Source organism: Leptomonas pyrrhocoris (assembly GCF_001293395.1).
Source record: "Leptomonas pyrrhocoris isolate H10 chromosome Unknown, whole genome shotgun sequence".
NCBI lineage: Eukaryota > Euglenozoa > Kinetoplastea > Trypanosomatida > Trypanosomatidae > Leptomonas > Leptomonas pyrrhocoris.
Window position 1 is genome coordinate 1,462,424 of NW_015438357.1, and position 19,054 is coordinate 1,481,477.

At 55.7% G+C, this 19,054-nt stretch overlaps 5 protein-coding genes across 6 annotated transcripts; all 5 read left to right on the forward strand.

Annotated features, from left to right (window-relative positions):
- Positions 1-210: 210 nt before the first annotated feature.
- On the forward strand, positions 211-2,811 carry ABB37_00456 (hypothetical protein; the record flags this gene model as incomplete). Its single annotated transcript, XM_015796650.1, has 1 exon — positions 211-2,811. The coding sequence occupies one exon, from the start codon at positions 211-213 to the stop codon at positions 2,809-2,811; it is 2,601 nt and encodes an 866-aa protein (XP_015664658.1).
- Positions 2,812-3,696: 885 nt separating this feature from the next.
- ABB37_00457 (hypothetical protein) lies at positions 3,697-4,640 on the forward strand (the record flags this gene model as incomplete). The annotated part of the gene is made up of 1 exon (XM_015796651.1): positions 3,697-4,640. The coding sequence occupies exon 1, from the start codon at positions 3,816-3,818 to the stop codon at positions 4,638-4,640; it is 825 nt and encodes a 274-aa protein (XP_015664659.1). The 5' UTR covers positions 3,697-3,815.
- A 1,679-nt stretch (positions 4,641-6,319) lies between these two features.
- On the forward strand, positions 6,320-14,787 carry ABB37_00458 (hypothetical protein; the record flags this gene model as incomplete). The annotated part of the gene is made up of 1 exon (XM_015796652.1): positions 6,320-14,787. Exon 1 carries the CDS (start codon positions 7,714-7,716, stop codon positions 14,785-14,787), a length of 7,074 nt encoding a protein of 2,357 aa, XP_015664660.1. The 5' UTR covers positions 6,320-7,713.
- Positions 14,788-16,210: 1,423 nt separating this feature from the next.
- On the forward strand, positions 16,211-17,485 carry ABB37_00459 (hypothetical protein; the record flags this gene model as incomplete). Its single annotated transcript, XM_015796653.1, has 1 exon — positions 16,211-17,485. Exon 1 carries the CDS (start codon positions 16,328-16,330, stop codon positions 17,483-17,485), a length of 1,158 nt encoding a protein of 385 aa, XP_015664661.1. The 5' UTR covers positions 16,211-16,327.
- A 513-nt stretch (positions 17,486-17,998) lies between these two features.
- Positions 17,999-18,943, forward strand: ABB37_00460 (hypothetical protein; the record flags this gene model as incomplete). 2 transcript variants are annotated; one of them, XM_015796654.1, is made up of 1 exon in its annotated part: positions 17,999-18,943. In XM_015796654.1, exon 1 carries the CDS (start codon positions 18,038-18,040, stop codon positions 18,941-18,943), a length of 906 nt encoding a protein of 301 aa, XP_015664662.1. In that variant the 5' UTR covers positions 17,999-18,037. The 2 variants fall into 2 exon arrangements, with proteins under 2 accessions (XP_015664662.1, XP_015664663.1); XM_015796655.1 differs by having other exon boundaries at positions 18,007-18,943.
- Positions 18,944-19,054: the final 111 nt, after the last annotated feature.

The window sequence follows — 19,054 nt, forward strand, 5'->3', positions numbered from 1 at the left end:
CAAAGTGGGTCTGAGCTTTTATTGAGTACCACTGTAAAAAATACATATATTTTTTTCCTCTTTTGCTTCAAGATTCGCGCATCAAAATATCAAAAGCACACTACACAGAATCGCATATTTTTGAACGTCGACAAAAACAATTTGCGCAGCGCTTCGGCATTGCTTATATATATTTTTTCTGTTTTTCTTTCTTTCTTGTTTTCTTTTTCAATGCCGCTTCTCACGGCCTTTGTTGCCGCCGTGCTGCTCAGTGAAGCTTGTGCTGCTGCGTCCAGCGCCGTCGTCGCGCACAAAAAAGGTGTTCAGCACCTCGGCCGCGACCGCCTTAGTGCTGTGGCGTCTCATCTTCAGAGTGGCGCAGCTACAACTACAGGAAGTGGTAGCACCTTCGTCGACGAAGCAACGCGCGTTCTGCTTTCCAATAGCAGCCATCCGTCTGCATCTTTGGCGCCTGCGAAACCGCACTGGGAAGCGTTTTGCGGCACTCAAGCGCACGAAAAGTGTGTTGCTCTCTACGCCTCCGCAGTCCTTGTGCCTCTCGTGCTGCTCTCTGTGCTGTGTGCGTGGTGGTTCGTGCGGTGGTGGAGATGTGGGTCACGAGGCTTACACAGATGGCAGCGTTTGGACACCTTCGATGCTGAAGATGGCGATGGTGTTGTCCGCTCCACGGTGGAGGTAACGGAACGCGAGGGCCTTCGCACCGCTGAGGCAGCCTCGCATCGCAGCGATGACGAGGGTAACGAGAGCGCACACCACGAAGGCAGTCACAGTGGGGATGGACGGCTGGCGCGTTGCGTGCAGCGCTTAAATGTACGCGGCACACGCTTGTGGACAGTGCTGCGCATGACTCCTGCCGGCCTGTTTTACAGTTCGTCGCAGCCCTCCTCCCGGTCGCAGACACCCCCGCCGACACAACGTTCGTTTTCCGCTCCAGTCGCAGACGAGACGGGAGCAGAGAGTGACGGCGATGGGTGGAACCTGCATCGCGATGCGACCGCGGGCTCTGCCTCGGACGACCACAGCTACCTGCGCAGCGTCATCTCGGTAGCGACGACAACCACCGACTCGTCCGAGAGCGGCGGTGACAGCGGCGGGCGCAGCGAGGACGGCGACGCGGCTGTCGCAGCCCGACACTGCTTGTGCGAAAGTGAATGTCTTGTGGAGGAGGCGGCGGAAAGGGGACGTGCCGTGGGCCGCTGTACAGGGGCCAGCCGGACAGCCAACCGCCCTCCCACCCCCCACATCCTGCCGCTGCTTCTCGACTACAATGCCGCCTCTGCCGCGGGGCGCGAGGATGAGGGTTGCGAGTTGGCGGACAGCAAGGACAGCGACAGCCAGCGAGTGAAACGACCCGACGAGAAGACGAGGCACCCGTCGACATCGTCCTTGACGGCCAGCGCGAACTCGTCAACCCACACCCCGCCGGATCTTTCTGGACGTGTACACGTGCCGCACACCGGCCCCACGGAAAGCGTCGCACCGCACGAGAGCGGCGACACAAATGCTAATGCCCGTGTGGTCTTCCCCCATGTAGAGACGGCCATCTTTGACGCCATCACCACCAACACCGGTGCGGTGGGACCGCAGAGGACACCCTCCCCACCGATTGACTCGAGTGCGGTCAACAACCTCTTTGAACCAGACCACTTCCCCACTTTAGCTTCACATCCGCTGATTGAGGCGCATGCAAGCAGTGCGGCATCGCTCCTTAGCGGATTCGACAGCTACGTGCCACTGCCCGGCAACTCCGGCACGGCGACCCCGGCGTCGCTACGCGGCTCGTCCTCCTGCGTATCGCTACTCCTCCCCGCCTCTGCCGCCTTACCCGTCTCCAACTCGCTCAGCGACGGCTTGGATATGGATGGCGAAGAAGTTGTGAGGGAGTTTGACACGACAGGGCACAGTCGCAGTTACACCCCAGCTGCCCAGAAACAACAACCGCAACAACAACAGCAGCCATCCCAGTGTCTAGCACAGCAGCAGGTGCCACCGGTACAGCCGTCACGACCATCACGACCGCAGCAGCAGGAGGCGTCAAAGGCCCGCCGCAAGCGCTCCAGTTCTCAGTATAGCGAACCCTGGCAGCCTATTCTAGTCTCGCGTGGCACGTCTCCGCTGGCCACCGCCGCTGCTGCCGTCGCCGTTCTGCCCACGATGCCGCTAAGCGATCCGATGACGGTGCTGCCGCGCGGCTCCCCCTTCCCCCCACGCTCCCCGACAACGGATCTCCGTGGTGCCCACGAGGACGAGCTGGACGACTTGATGCTCGACGACGGCGAGAGCGTGCCGTGCAATCAAGCGTGGGAGTCGGGCCACATCTTCAGCGGCTCCAGCACTAGCACCTCCCGCACCGTGACACCGGCAACGGAGAATGACCCGGAGAGTGTCGTGGGCACGCCGACGATGTTCTGCCCAGCCGCAATGGCGAACGGCGTCAACCGCAGCCGCAGCAGCAACAACAGCGATGGACGCATCGGCTTTGCGACAGTGAGTCCCCCTGCCTCGGCGAGTATTCCGCTGCGACTGAAGTTACCGCCCGCCGCCGTTTTTGCGCGCACTGCCGGGGCTGGAAGGATTCATGTCGGAGGGTGCGACGTGGACTCGAATGGCCGCATGCTGCCGTGGGCATCCTGCAGCGTGGGCCGGCGTCCGTTGAACCTCTCCGTGGAGGAGCGCACGCTGCTCATGAAGAGCCGTAAGTGGCTTTTCCCGTTGATTGATGGTGCGGATGAGATCGAGTCGAGCGGCGTGGATGAAGGTGAGACGAGTCGCAACGATGAGGGCGCCACAGCTGAGAAGTCCGAATCGTAGGAACTGTTGTGTCGGTGTTCATTGTATTGGAATGATATATCTTCTCTGATGACATTCCCGTGCACTTAACTTCCTTTTTCATTTTTATTTATTTTGCTGGAGGAGTCTGTGCGTGTGTTTTATACGTTTTTTGTTTGTTCTTGGCTTTCCTTGAATACCCCCTCCTCTCCCCCTCACACCTTTTCCTGTACATTCAATCAAGAAGGCTTCGATGAACGTGACACGGTGTGAAACATAACGGCACGGCGGTTTGATATCTTTTGTTTTCGATCTCAAAATCCTCTTCATTTGTTTCTGATCTAATATCTCTCTCTGGTGTTCTGATGCATGTTCTCGCTTTCGGCTGCTTTTTAAGTTACTTCCGTATCAGCTCTCTCTTTAGGTATTTTCCTTCTCTTCAGCTATATATATATACGTTTTTCCAGCTTCGATATGCTTCTTTTTGTTTATTTCCTCGGACCTTCCATTGAGCAATTGAATTCAAGAGCTCACATTAACGTTACTCTGTGCGGTGAGCACTGCTGACTCTTGAAAGGAGGATTGAGAGTATTTTTTTTTGGATTTTTCTGCGCGAAATGAGGAATGCGCAGCGGATCTGCTCGGCCGAAGGCATGGCTGGGCGCTTCAGCACTTCCCATTTCCCCCTCTCCCACCAACAAATGGTGACTTCCCAATCGTGCCAGAGATGCGCTTTATGCGAAGTGTAGCGTGGAGGGGGGGGGGGCCGGCCGTCAAAAGCACGTGCCTCTCTCTCCGTTTCAGCCTTGTCATTTCTAGCACCGTGCGTTTGTGCAAGCACACCTTCTCACATTTTCCTTTTTTTCTTCTTCCACTCGTTGCCTCCGCATCCTTCCCATCACGACGTTGCCCGCGCTTACTTCACACAGGATACCCACCGCACAGTTGGCGCCGTCATTTGCTGTCGCTCTCCGCACCTTACTGCCCCCTTTTTTGTGCTCTGTGCTTTCTTCGTCGTATTTGCTGTACCACTCACCCCCCGGCAAATGGCCTCTCTAGCTTTTCCACTGCGGCAAACGGTGCTGCCCATTGTCGGGCAGGGAACCAAGAAACTCAACTTCCCTGTACGCCGCATCTATTGCGTAGGCCAGAACTTTAGTAGCCACGCCCGTGAGATGGGCGGCGTCACTTGCCGACACAACCCCTTCTTCTTCTGCCACCCCACCGACAGCCTCGCGACGGACCTCGACAACCACAGCTCGGCCGACGCCGCCATCAGCATTCACTACCCACCGCTTACCGAGAGTTACCATCACGAGGTGGAGATGGTCGTCGCGCTCGGGCAACCGGCGGACGACGTCGCGAAGTCCTGGGCCGACGCGCATACCGCCGAAGGGCCGCGGTACACGAACGTGCCGGTGGAGAAGGCGCATGAGATCGTCTTCGGCTACGCGGTCGGGCTGGACATGACGCGGCGCGATCTACAGAGTCAGGCCAAGGCAAACGGGAAGCCGTGGGACCTAGCCAAGGGCGCTGACGAAGGCGCTGTTGTGTCGCCGCTGTTGCTGGCGTCCGATTTGAAGGCGACGCATCCGGAGCTGTTTTTGGACCTTGAAAGGAATCCTTCCAAAACGGTTTTGTGTGGTGAGATTTTTCTGAACGTCAACAAGAACGAGCGACAGCGCGGTAATCTCTCGAACATGGTGTCTCCCGTTTCGGAGCTGATTGCGCATCTGTCGAAGTCGGTGGCGCTACGCCCGGGAGACCTCATCTTCACGGGGACGCCGTCCGGGGTCGGCGCGGTTCGCACAGGCGACGTCATGGAGGCTGGCATCCGCGGCATCGGCACTCTCACCGTGACGGTTGTGTAGAATAACTACACACCTATATATAAACTTAAAGGAAATGACAACAATACTGCAGAGTGATTGAGAGAAAAGCATGTAGGAGATCCTCACACATCATCAGCAGCAGCAGCGCAGCGTTTTCACTGTTTTATGGTAATGTTTCGCTAACCGCTTCGGACGACTCCCATTTCGTTCCCCCCCCCTCCGTCTCTTTCTTGTGTGCTGGTGCCAGCGACGTATCCTTAGCCTTGTTCTCTCTTTTTTGTTGTTTGACTGTTATTGGCTGTTAGTGTGTTGAGGTGCTTTTGCTCCAAGAGGCGTGAGAAGTGCCGCGTGTGCGTTGGAGACTTCAGAAGGGAAACGGCAACGCCATCTTGGTTTTTCTTTTGTTTTTCCTGTCGTTTCTAGTAATGTTTTCCTTTGTTATTTTTCTTGTATAATCATCATGCTATCGTAGTACCCTATATAACAAAACGCAGAGGGGAATTATCGAAGATAAGTGAGGGCCGGGGAACCTCACCGCAGCGGAGGGAAGAAAAGAGGCAGGCGCAAACAATTGGGTGAAAAAAGAAAAAATATATTTTTTTCTTCAAATGGCGGAACTCGAGCGGCTGTGTCTTCGTTTCTTTTTTTTTCTCCTTGTTGTTGACGTGGATGTCATGCATTCAAAGCGCGCGGAACATCAACAACGACCCCAAGGAATGTTACGTGACTCGTTTTCCCTTTTGCGGCGCTGAGTGGACATTCTTTTTCTTCCAGTGTGAGTGGTCCGTCTGTGCGTGCTCACTGGCGTATCATGTCTACTTCTCGATTTGTTATCATCTGGGTTTCTTTCTTCTCGCTCCGCAGTGTTTATTGTTTTCCGTTTTTCTTTCTACCCCCCTTTTTTAAAAAATGTGTTTTCGGCGTCGCACACAGCAAAATGAAACGTACGTTAAACTGCGATCGACTAATGCGGAGAACCAGAATGCGAAGCCGCAAAGTGAGGAGAGAAGCGGATTTCTGTCCCAGCCTTTTTTCTGTTTTTGTTTTTGCTAGCGGTAGTAACAGCGACGGCAGCCACCAAACGAACGCAAACGCATCTTTCCTTTCTGAGTCATCTTTTTTGGATGGTAAATGTTTCTCTTGTTATATTCCATCAAGTCTTTCTTCGCGGCCTTCGCTTTTGGGTGTTGATGTGTGCCTTTCTCCTTTTCCCTCTATTGCTTTGTGGTTTTGGTGCTATACTTTATATTTCCCTCACACATTCAAGCTTAACATCGTTTGATTCCCATGACGGATGCGCGTCCGAAATGCAACAAACAAACAAACAAAAAGGAAGCAAACACTCGAAAAAAGAAAATTCAATCCACACGCGTGCATACTCCCCAGCGAAAGAGAGATTAACCTTGACGATATGCCGGTCTATGATCGTCCACATACACACATCGTTCCTGGGTCCTTCACCGTTGGTTCTAGACTGGATGGAACTTTCTCTTTCAAGAGGGGCGTCTGAAAAGCTATTGTGTGGATTTCGTAGCGTTTTGAGAGCCCTTCCATCGTGAGTGCAACGAGCATCGCTCCTCCTTTTATTTCAATCCCCGAGACTCTCCTTCTCTCTCTCTCCTTCTCTCGCCATAAACTATATTAAAAAACAACAACACAACCTTCTATTTGGTGGTCACTCGCGTCCATCTACCACACATGCTGTCCTCTCCATAAATAGTAAAAAAAAAAACCTTTTCTACGCTACTGTTTGTACCGATCTTGCAAGGAGGTGAGGCTTCTGATTCTCAAACGTATGCTTTCGTTACATTAGTAGTAAGTGCATCTTGTTCGCCTTTTTGTTGAAGCGGCTCCAAATTTCACCCGGTTTTCTTCCAATTGTTTCGTTGTTCAAAGTCGTTTTATTGATTGGCTGTTTTCTCTCCCGCTGCAGACATTGAAGAGAAGTGTTGTCTTGTACTGCTGGCATTTGCTGAGGGGCTGTGTGGTGTTCCCGAAGCGCGCGTTCGGTTTCTGACTTCCGTTTGGAAGTCTCCTTTTTTTGTTGTTTTCTTTCTTTCGAAAAGGCGTGTCTTCTTGTGTTCTTTTCTGGGGAGGTAAAGCAAGATCGGGTGAGTTTACTTTGTGCTACCGCGTGTTTCTGCTCGCAACGTCTTTCCTTTTTGGTATTCATAAACACATCCACTGCCATATTCCTAAAAAAAAAGAAGAAGAAAAGCAAAACATCCAGCGGTTAGAAACATAGACGAGTAGGAGCTGAGGCGATACCGTTGCGCAATAATAATTTCACATTTATCATAGGAGAGAATCGCGCTGCTTTTCTGAAAAAAAAAAAACCGTCTCGCCTTCTTTCCCGTTCAAGGTTACGTAACGATCGGAGAATTACCCGTTCTTAAAGCAGCTCTCTTCAACTGGTATGAAGCGTGGAGGAAGCAACACACAACTCAGACTTATTATTGTTTTATCTACGTGCGAGCTGCTTCACTTTTCTTAAGCTTCACGGTTCAACGAAATTCTCGCTCTTTTTTTCTTCGTTTCTTGTCATCGTGCGTGTGATTGTGTGTGGGCCCAGATCGTTTTCTATTCCTTTCCTTCGCTTTTCGCTTCTTCTTCTTTTTTTTTTCCGCTTGTCGATTATTGCTTTCTTTCTCTCTCTCTTTCTGTGTTTCACTGACCGCTGCTTTATTATTATTATTATTATTATGATTTATTTGGAGGAATTTATTGCCTACCGCCGCCTTCGAACTCTCTCCGACCAATTTCCGACTGTTTTATGAGGATTCTTTTTTCTTTTCCCTTTCCCTTTCCCACTCTGATAGTTGTCTTCCTATTATTATTATTATTATTATTTATTGAACGAAACCGCGTAGAGCAGGGTGTCTTTCACAGCACGTACACATTTATAACGGTAAACGAAAACGGGAAAGCGAACACGCAAAAAAAAAACTTGTGACACAGCTCTTTTGTTTTGTCGCGGCTCTCTTTTCTTATTCTTGTTTCTGGATCGTTAGTCCGGACATACAAGCAGACGTATATACAAGCGCACACACACGGAGTCAGCGCGCGTTAACGGTTTACCTCTCTCTCTGTTGTCGCCTTTAGCTTTGATACAATGGAGGTGGGCATTAGCGATCCCAAGACACATGTGAAGAAGGTGGCGGCGGAGCTGAAGGCGATGAATGCCGCGAATCTCTACGATGCCATCGATGTCATGTCCACCTCGCTCGTGATGGGATTCGAGCGCTACCTGCGCAAGTTCGAGTCGGATACGGCGATTCCTCTTCTCGTGGATGTCTGTGATTCGTTTATCCACAACGATACGCAAGGCGACATCCTCGTCATTTCCCTTCGCGCGCTGTCCTTAATGATGGAGCACGTCCCTTCCTCGTATGAGGCGGCGCAGTGCTTCCACCAGGCTCTGGTGCAGCTGTCGTCCAGGGCAATTCACAAGGCGCTCTGCATGGAGTGGCATTTCACGCACGCCAACAATGCTGCCATGATCGAGGAAGGCCTTCGCGTCATGCGGTTTATTAGCAAAGATGACCTCACCGGTGAGCTGATCGAGTATGTGCTGGTAGGAGACCTGCTCACTCTGTGCACCGATCCGCAACCGCTAGTGGCGCGGCAAGCCTTGGACACGCTCCTCATGATGTCCTCAAAAGTCGTCATGCCGTCCGAGCTGGACAAGCCGGCCAAGTCCGTCACGTCCGGGTTTCTGTCCTTCTTCAAAGGCAAGAAGAAGGCACCTGCGTCGCGCAGCAGTGATAGCGGCAAGGGCGGCCGTGGCCCAAGCAGCTCTTCCTCGGGCGCCGTGGCAGCCGCCGAGGACATTGTTCCCTTCGCAGATCACCCGACGGTGGTACAAGTCGAGAACGTTATTGCGCCGCTTCTAGTGTCCCTCGTCGAGCGGTACGCCAAATCGCTCACATCAATTCCCGAGCACTGGGGCTTGCTTGAGCTCGCTTTGCAGTCCCTCGGCACGCTGATTGAGCGCGCGCTCATCTGCCATCGCCCACACACGGCGCGCGCCCTCGCCTCCCCTCTTCTGCCAAAAATTCTTTTCCAGCTCATCGTCATGACCGAGTCAAACGTCGCACTGGAGCCGAGCGTGCGTGTCGATCGCGTGCTCTTGTGCGAGACGACCTTGACGCTGTTGACCAACTGCCACCGTAACATGATGCTCGAAAGCCTGCAGCTGCAAGAGGCACACAAGTTCTTCCGGCTCACATTGGACGAGAGTCCTGATGAAATCACCACGCTGCTGGACGACCCCTTTCCACGCACTGTCATTGCGGCGCGCAGCACGCAGCGGCGCGACAAGGACCACATCACTTCCATTGCCGCCCTGCAGCTGTTTGTGCTCGCCTGTCCCACCGTGCCACCGGACGCGTTTGGCTTGAAGCCAAAACTGGTGCTGCCGGTGCACCAGTGGATGTGGGAGGATGAGCTGCGTCACGACAACCGACTCATGGAGGAGCAGTGCGTGTCGCTCGAAACGAGCTGGACCCGCCTCGACCACAAGTCGCGTATTACGGTTCACCTGAAGCAATTAGACGCGGACCTGCGCACCATGACCATGTCGAAAGGAACCCGCGGCGGCCACCGCAACATTTCTCGCAACTACGTGCCATTTGTGTACCATCTCGCGGATGAGACGGCGCTGCGGCCGGTAGTCGCGGTGAAAGAGGCGGGCCCCTGCTCCGTAGACGGCACCACGCTCGTTTGGAAATCGGAAGGCTCCGACGTCAAGAATAGCCGTTCGGCGACGACGACGACGGTGCCGGCATCTGAGAAGCTCGACTCCAGCACCAACAGCCCTGGTTCGAGCTCCAGCAAGCGAGGTAAAACTAAACACGCCAGCGGCTCCGTCTCGTCCTCGTCTTCGCCGGTGCTGACGCTGCCAGCGTCGGTCGTTCTGAACACGCAGCAGGAAGTGCCGGTGAAGCACATCGCGATCGCCGAAGAGTACTTTATCTCCTTGTGCTCGTTTGCGAAGAATACCTCGGGCCAGACGGCGAAGCAGGTGGCGACGTGCGCGTGCGCGTCGATGCTGCAGCTCACGTTTCTGTCTGGCGCCTTGAAGCGCTTTGAAGCGCTGATGGATAAGGCCGTGCTCCCCATGTGCGAGATGTTCCGCGAGGCCCTGATCTCCGCCGACAAGGCGACGAAGGCGGTGGTGCTGACGATGATCGGCTGGATGCTGTACCATCCGATGGCCGATCCGTGCAAATTCTCGGAGAGCGCGCTGCGCTGCGGCCTTCTGGATCAGCTCGACCTTCTTTCCAAGACGACGCTGCTGGTGACGGACAAGCCGACCCGCACGGCCAGCCTGGCCGAGAAGGCAGGCACGCTGGCGGGCACGATCGCGGAGAGGATCAAAGAGCGGCGCGCCGCGCAAGTGGGGGGCGCTGGCACGAACACGAATGTCACGCGCGACACTCCACTAGGCGGCGTGTTCTTGTCCAGCACGATGCTGGCGGTCCAGAAAGTTCTGGAGGAGCTGCGCAGCTGCAATTGTGGCAAGCAAAATGCAGGCACCACGGGGAGCAAGACACACGAGACCGCCATCAAGGAGCTCCTGCGCATCTTCACCGAGGTGACGGACATAACCGCGTACGAGGTGTTCAACGTGGGCGTCGCCTCGACCCTTTTGTATTACCTGCTCGGCGACATGACGCTGAAGGAGTTGGTGGGCGACAATGTGGTGTATGCGGCGAGCGCCTCTGCGTCCACATTTACGCGGGAGACGTTGAGTCAGCCGGATTTCCACACAGGCCCTATTGACAGCAACCGTAACGCGTCCTCTTGGGCCACCATGATGGCGAGCGGCATGCACGCTGCGGATATCCTGGCGATGCTGGTAGACGAGAAGCGAATACGATGCCTTGTGCAGACGGCGGCCAAGTATCCGACCGGCATGCGCCGCCTCGTCGCCGCCCTCGTCGCGAACATTCCGTCACAGAGTAACTTGCCTTTGGTGGAGTCGGTCGTCACGTTTGACAAGGTGGTGTGCAAGACTCCACTGCAGGCACACGAGACCCTGTGCAGCATTGCGCCACTAGTTATGCTATGCGGCGAGGCGGGTAGGCGCATCTCTGCCGCCATCAAAACCGGCAACACGAGCGAGCTGATGTCGCCGACGAGTGCGACGACGAACGTGTCGGCGAACTCCATCACTGGCAGAGTGGCCGCCGCCGTCGCCGCCGCGACCACCGGGGGAAGACTCGGCGTTGGGCTCACCAGTTCAGAGTTCTCCCCCGGCAACGGCAGCGCGGATGGGAAGCAGACGCGGTCCAGCAACTCCCTCACACAAAATCGTGGCGGGTCCACCAACGTGCTGCGCGGGGTACCAAACGCGGCGAACATCGTACGCATCGCAAAGGAGTGCTGCATGGAGGGTCACCGACTCCGTCTGATCGATGGATACATCACGCCTCACATCTGCGACATCTGTAAGCGCGGCATCCATAGCGGCCACAACTGCCGAACGTGCAACTTCGACGTGTGCGAGGATTGCTATGCGAGCTACACTGGCAACCTCGAAATGATCAAGTCCATCGCCACGAAGGAGCGCAACCGCGTGCACCTGTGCGCCTCCGTTGGTGATCTCGAGCGGTGGTTTCGTACCGGATCGACGTCGTCGAAGAGCACCCTGATGGCCCCCACTTCTCAGTCTTCGTTGCACCACCTGGAGCGTTTCACGATTCGGGTGCAGACCTACCTTTCTCGCTACACGGCCAGTGGCTCGGCAGGACGGGAGACACCTCCTATCCCTGCTGCTGCTGCTGCTGCTGCTGCTGCGCCGGCGACCACGGTAATGCCATCATCCACTACAAACCATGCGAATGGGAACGGCATCAAAACCGTCACGGTTTTTCCACCGGCGGAACCCACCACCACTGCCAGCACCAGCAATATAAAAGCAACGGCGGAGTTGGCTGAAAAGCTGCTGAATCACCCGATTGTGGTGCGGCGCCTTACCTACAGGTACCTCTCCCGCTTCGCCACACGCGGCGCTTTGAACGACGAGGGAGTGCTCATCACACCTGAGCTTGCAGAGACGATGAACGCGGAGGTGGCGCGAGTGCTGAGCACGGAAGCTGAGCTCCACGCAGCGGAAGAGCTAGTTCAGGAGGGCGTGGAGGAGCGCTACATCCTCTACCGCACCTCGTGCGGTCTGCTGCCGTTCCAGGAGACGGTGCTGAGTACCCTTTACCGCCGTGCCTTTGCTTTGGGGGACCAAGAAGTGCTGCTGCAGCTGGAAAACTGTCTCATGCGCCTCGACAGCATGGGCGAAGAGCCTTTGGTGCTTCAGAAGAACGGCGAAGTGACGGTTTCGAACCCGGCCGCATCTGCCAGCAAGCGCAGCCGGAATTTGATCTTCGCGAAGAAGCCCAAAGCAGGGGGCTCGTCGCCGGCAAGTTCCTCCTCGCCCGTCTCCGGCGATCGCGCCGGACTGACCGTCGTGACCTCCGTCGAGAAGTCGACCGAGGCGCGCGAGTTCGAGCGGCACCGCGTGGCGATGGACCAGACGTACCTTTTCCACCACTTTGAAAACGATACGGCCGCCTACTGCGCCTGCGGTGCCCACTCCCGTGCGGAGTTCCACACGGAGGAGCCGCCCGCGCTGACCTTCACCGCACCGGACCTGGCCAGCCGTACGGATATGCTGCTGCTGATTCTGCTGCACCGTGTCTTCTTTGAGGAGACGCGTGGCTGCGTCAAGTACGCCGCGGAGGCACGCGACATCTTTGCCGAGGATGCCACCATCTTTGAAAACAACACCATCACGACGGCCGTGGTGCGCTCGCTGGAGGCCTCGGCGCTCCGTGTGAGCATGCTGCCCCCACAGTACGCACTCCCACGTTGGGTGAACTTTCTCCTCCGCGAGGGCCGCTTTCTGATCCCGCTCGCCGTGCGTGCGCGTGTGGCCCGCTTTCTGGCCTACGGCGCCCGTCGCTCCTTCACGCGACACATGCGCATCTTCCGCAACCAGCGCAACGACCGCACCGTGGCGATTTTGCCCGGGGAATGGGCGAGGATGTCGAACCACAAGTACACCATCGACCGCGACGCTTTTGTGCGGGACGCGTACGTCATGCTGCGCAAGTGTGCCGATGCGCGCTTTCCTATCTCGTTTGAGTTTAAGGGTGACGTCGGGGTTGGACAGGGCCCGACGGCGCAGTTCTATACGCTCTTGGCCGCCGAGATGAGCAAGGCGCAGGCGACGCTGTGGCGCCCTAATGGGGAGAAGCAAACGACGACGACCACCGCCCCCGCCACCACCACCACCACAGCACTGCCGCCGCCTCCCTTGGCACCTGCCCACAACACCGGTATTGCGGTCCACTCGAACAACCCCCTGATGATTGGACCGCCGCCCACATCGTTACCACCGCGTCGTAGCTCTGTTACACCGGTCAACTCCCCGGCTCGTATCAGCACTTCTCGCCCAGCCTCCGTGACGAATCGCTCCATCGCCGCCACTAACAGCAGCAACAATTCCGGTGGCTCTGCCTTTCCGTCGTCATCAGAGGTGACACCGCGCCCTTCGCAGGTGGCGCACAGTGCCGTGACGCCGGCGAAAATGCCTACCTGCGCCTCTTTTGCCTCCTTGAGCGGCGTTCCAGCCGCGGAGACCACCTATGTGGTGCCGCCCAACGAGGGCTTCTATCCGCGTCACCTCGACGGCGTCTTTCGCTATCCAGATGACGTAGATAGTATGCCATGCACGCCGCTGTTGCTGCGCAACCACAATCACACCACGCGTGAGGATCTCTCGGTTAGCACGTGGGCCAGTCATAGCAGCGGGCACTCCATCCCTGCCCCAGCACGCCCCGCAGATGGTTCCCTCACCGCGGCAAACAACAATAGCGTGAGTAATAATAATAATAACAACAATAGTAGTACACGATCCCTGAACGCGGCCGCTGCGGTGCACTACGATGTGTCGAAGGCAGCCTTGCTGATTGATAGCAACGTCGGGCTTATGCGCGACTACGTGGTGGAGCAGCGCGAGCGCGTGCGAGCCTACTACGTTGTGGGCGCTGCGCTGGGCCGCGCCTTCTTAGATGAGCAGGTCTTCCCGCTGCCGCTGTCGCCTGCGCTGGCATACTTTATCCGTCGTCACTTTCCGGCCTATCACTTTGTGCTCTCAGACGCCACGCGCATCGACCCTCAACCGCAGTTCCCCATTGACGTCTTCGAACTGCCGATGAGCGCGGTGAACTTGGTGGATCAGAGTGTTTCGCAGAGCCTTGCCTCGCTGAGTAAACTGGATGGTGCGACGCTGGCGGCGCTGGATTTGCCTTTCACGCTGCCGGGCGATGACCGCTTTGAGCTGCTGCCAGGCGGCGCCAACGTGACGGTGACCAAGAAGAACCTGCGTCAGTACCAACGCCGCGTTGTCGGGGCGCTGCTGTACGAGTCCGTCGCGGTGCCGCTGTACTTCTTAACGATGGGCTGCCGCGATGTGGTGCCGTACGAGGCCCTGCAGGTGATGGACGTGGAGGAGCTGACGAGTATGCTCTGCGGCGAGGACAAGCACCCGAGCGAGCCGCTGTGGTCAACAGAGGAGATCCGCTCCGTCCTGGTCGGCGATCACGGCTACCAAAACGACTCGCCACAGCTCGAGTCGCTTGCCCAGGTGCTTGGCGCACGCCTGACCCCGAGTGAGCAGCGCGACTTCCTTCTCTTCTGCACCGGGTGCCCGCGTCTCCCGATTGGCGGCATCCGCGCACTCGGCGCGATCACCGTGGTGAAGCGCTCCAACGCGTTTGCCGAGGCCCGCCATGCCGCGTGGACGGCGGAAGCCTCAACGAGGGCAGGAGTCAGCACGGAGCGCGGCGGCGGTTCGCTCGAGTTGGACGCCGAGGACGACGACGAGGGTCCTCCGGTGCCCGTGATGTACGAGCAGACAGCGATGTCCGACCAAGAGGACTCCTCCACGATCATTCAGGAAACGCCTCGGCCGGATATTACTTCCACCGGGCCCGCCATGTCGGAAGAAGCTGCAGGCATAGCAGTCGGTGCGTTCCCTGAGCTGCCGGACTCGGAGTGGGCGCTGCCCTCTGTCAATACTTGCTTCCGCTACCTCAAGCTCCCTCCGTACCCCACCGAGGACCTGCTGTATAAGAAACTGCTTCAAAGCATCACGCAAACTGGTGGTACCTTTGAGCTGTCGTAGAACTGTGGGGGGAGCGCGGAGGTGCTGATGTGCACTTTTCCTTGCTCTTATTCAGCCCCCTTCATGAGTGTCTCCCGGTTTTTGACCTGTGGGTTTCGCCAACGCAAACCACCTTGTTGGTGGGTTTGTAGGAGAGGAGTTAGTGACGGCTTTCTCGATTTGCACACATGTAGACAACCCCGAAAAGGTGGAAGGTGGCGTCGACACGAAACTCGCCGTTGTCGTGCATTTTTTTTTTTGCTTTTACTGACTTTGCCACGCTGTGTTTGTCGTTGCTGTGCAGATGGCTCTTGTTGTTGTTGTTTTTCCTTCCGCCTGCTGTTATTACACATTATTATTGTTTGCATAACTGAATGCGCTTTGTTAATAGCACCGTTTTGTTTCGCTTCCTACTCGTCTTCAACGGTTGCCTTTGGTTTTCCTCTTCTGGTCATTTATCCTTTCTGCTGTACGAATTTTCCCCTTTTTTTTGGTTGCTCTGTAAGGTCCGACTCGTTGACTTGAGGTCGCCTGTTTCGTCACCTGTTCCCGACAATTCGATGTTGGTTGGCGTAATTCTCGTTCTTCACAACATCCCCACAGGGTGGTCGCCGGCACTGGCGGGAACTGACAGGAATGCTGTGCGTCGCATTCGGAATTCTAAACAAAACGATATCCTTTTTTTTCTACCTCAGCTTTTGAGTGCACGTATCTCTCTTTTTTCCTTTCGTTTTGTTTTTCTTGGCCTTTTCCATCGGTGAAGAAGTATGTGACGGCGACGCAGTTTTTTTTTTGTTCATCAACGGCTCGTCTGGGTGTCGTAGGCGCGCCGACGCTCACGAGGTGGGCGATCGCGTCAGCCATATTTTGTTCTCACGGATTTTCATCTTTATATTGCATGTTCTCTCTTTTCTTTTTATATATATCGTGTATTTGCAACCATGTCAACTCGCAGTATTCTGCAAGAAGGCACCAACATCAACAACACCATACAAAAAAACGAACTGGTTCAACTTTCTGTTGAGTCACTAGCCTCCGACGCCCTCAGCCAAAGTAGAAGCAGGACAGCAAACTCGCGTGATGGATGCTCTGCAAAATATATACATGCATACTGTGAGCTGTCCTTACTTGGCTGTCCGGGAACGAAGCAGGAAGGCTTGCATTGGCACGGAAGAGCAGCGGCGTTGTTGGTATGAAAATGTGTTTTCTTACTGATTTCACCGTATCCAAGGGAGCAAAAGCGCGTGGTAGTTTTTTGACCGGTCATCACTGATAGAACTTCTTTTCGTGGCATTACCTTTTCAACCCTGCTTTTGTGCCCTTTTTGACTTACCTCATTCTTCATTCTCTTTTTTTTCCCCTTCCCTTTCTTAACGACATAACGTGAAATATTGTTACCCGCTCACACCCGCGGTTCTTTTGTTTTCTCGTTCGTCTTCACCGAAGTCGTGCGTGAAGAGCAGAAACACACAGCAGCACCACTTTCTGCGATCCATACCCTTTTCCTCATCCACATACTCTGTCCAACTTTATCGCTGTGCAAATAGGCAAGCGCGTAGCGATGCCCGGAGAGGACGAATTGAGGGAGCTTCTCCCCAAGATGCGTTTCAATAAGGCGTTTAAGAAGCAGCAGGCGTACAAGTACAAGAAGCGCGTGGCGGCTCGAGAGAAAGAGATGGAGCGGATTAGTGGCAAGAAGCGACCTGTGTGCAAGAAGGGAGAGAAGGGCGAGAAGCTGTCGTCCGCGAAGGCAGCCAAGAAGAGCGGCACGTCGTCGTGCAAGAAAGTGAAGGCGGCGAAGAAGACCCGCACTCCAAAGCTAAAAATCGCCAGCGCAGAGACGGGAAAGGAGACAATGAAGAAGAAGAAGGCGCGGGAGCTTGTAGCAGGAAACAAGCAAAAGAATCGGGCCACCGTGATGGTCCACAAAAAGAAATCGACCCTGAAGGGGAAGATGGATGCGGGCAAAAACAGCAGCAGCAGCGGTGTGGTGGAGTTGAGTTCGTCTGATAGCCTCCTTCAGGGGAAAAAGACAACGATGGAGTCGACGCTCGCATCGCTACCACCACCCCTGACGCCTGCAGAACGCGATCGGGCCCTGCTCGCGAAGGCGATTCGCGGAGATGACCTTCTAGGCGGTGACGGCACTGCTTCTGTAGGGGATGGCGCCACTTTCATCCGCCAGGACCCTTCTCTCTACCCTGACCTCGAATTCCTCGACGAGTACGCGGAGAAGAAGCACGCGGAGGTGGTCTCTGCGGATCAGCTGCTGGAAAACGCCCACCACTTCTTCAAAGACCTCGGCAAGCGAGAGCAGGCGCTGAATCGCGTGGCGAAGGAGCACATCAACCACCTGCGCGCGGTGAACCGCCGTGGCGGCGACAAGGACGGCTTCCGCTACGTGGTGCCCAAGAATGTGAAGCACGTCGTGCGGGAGCTGCTGTCGGCGCAGAAGTCCCGCGAAGGCGTCGAGGACCCGGAGACGTTGATTGACCCGCAATCGCTTGTGTCGACCTTTGGCGGCGACGGCGTTGCGGAGACGTCTGACAAGCCGGTCCGTCGTAGCCGCCGGAAGCGCAACCGCACCTACTCCGACTTCTATCAGTTCCAGGTGAGCAAGAAGTGGACGCGCAACGCCGAGAACTTCTTGAAGCGTAGTCGACCCAACAAGATGCTCTTTGAGGCGAAGAAGCAGCAGCGCTCCATCAAGAACTTCTAACAACTTCGCGAAGGGGTGCCTCTTCGGCACACGGAAGATGGTACGACACGCCGACCGTGTTTTCGACGCTCTTTTTTTTTTTAATCTTCAATTGAAGTTTTGCAACCGTAAAAGCCTCGTCTAAATAATGCACCATCGCTAAGCACCGTAAATCAAACAAACAAACAGAACAACCAAAAAATATGTAAGCGGGAGAACAGGAATGCTGATTCGTCCGACAAAGTCGCCTGTTCAGTTAAAAAAAAAAGGGAGACCGACTATGGCGGTGACACTTTGTTGAACTCATGCACCTGTGAAGAGAGTAGAGACGCGTATGCGGGCGTTTGTTCTCTTCTAAAATACACAGAAAAGAGTAGTTGGTAGTTTCATACAAAGAAAACATGTCGCAGGTCCCTTCTCCTCACCCCCTCATCAGCCGCGGAGTACCTTTTTTTTTCCACCCAATTCCCCCCTCTCTTTCCCTCGCCTCCTTTCTCTGTCTTTCCTATCGCTGGTTTTCTTCTTTCCGCGGACAGTGGAGCAGCAACACAAAGCTAGAAGAAGAAAAACAAGATGGGCAGAGATAGCAAGTCTCGCGATTTGTGGAGCGACGAGAACGGCGCGAAGGCCGTGAGTCGTCCGCAGCCCGTCGCCATCGCAAAAGGCTGGAAGGTCGCACCCGATCTCCTACCGGCCAAACCGCTGGCGCCCCGCCGGCGCAAGTACGCACCCATACGCCCCAATAACCGCGACGCCGTTGCCACCCCGCTACCTGGCCAGAGCTACAACCCCGTCGACAACGACCACCAAAAGGCGCTCCGCAAGGCGGTGCGGCAGTTGCACCGCAAAAAGAAGAAGGATGATAAATTTGTCAGGACGATGATGCGCGGCCGCAACCAAACGTATACCGGCAACTTCTCCGCCGACAAGACGTGGGAGGAGGAGGTGAACGAAGAGGCACCAAAGTCGGTGAAGAAGACGACATCCGCGGCAGACGCAAAGAGCTCCAAAAAGAAGCAGGACAAGAAAAAGAAGGTGACGAAGAAGGCGGGGGCGCAGGAGGCACGTCGGGCGATGACGCACCGCCGCCATCCCTCGCGCGACGCCGTTAAAACGGAGACGGACGAGCTCGAAACGCTCTTAGCCACCCACGCTGAGAACCAGGAGAAGCGAGAGGCGGCGCGCCTGAGGCGGCGCGCTGCCAAGAAGGCGAACCTGACCGTCAAGCACTACGGCCGCCACTACCACACGCCACTGGTGGTCGATGTCGCACCGAGCGATAAGCTGGTGGGCTCGCTGCGCCACCTGAACGGCGGTTACATCCACCCTGCACTTGACCGCATGAAGTCCCTCGAGGAGCGCAACCTCGTGCCTGCGCGTATGCGTCACACGTACAACAAGCGCAAGGTGCTGAAGCCGAAGGGTGAGGTGCGCCTGAAACGAGAGGAGTTTGGTGTTTTGCCGTACACGAGCTTCTAAGAAACAAAGCGCCGAAAATGACTTGCCGGTTTTTGCGACGCTGCTTTTGTTAGTGACGATGTGCTTATATATATATATATATATATGTGTGTGTGTGTGTGTGTGTGTTCG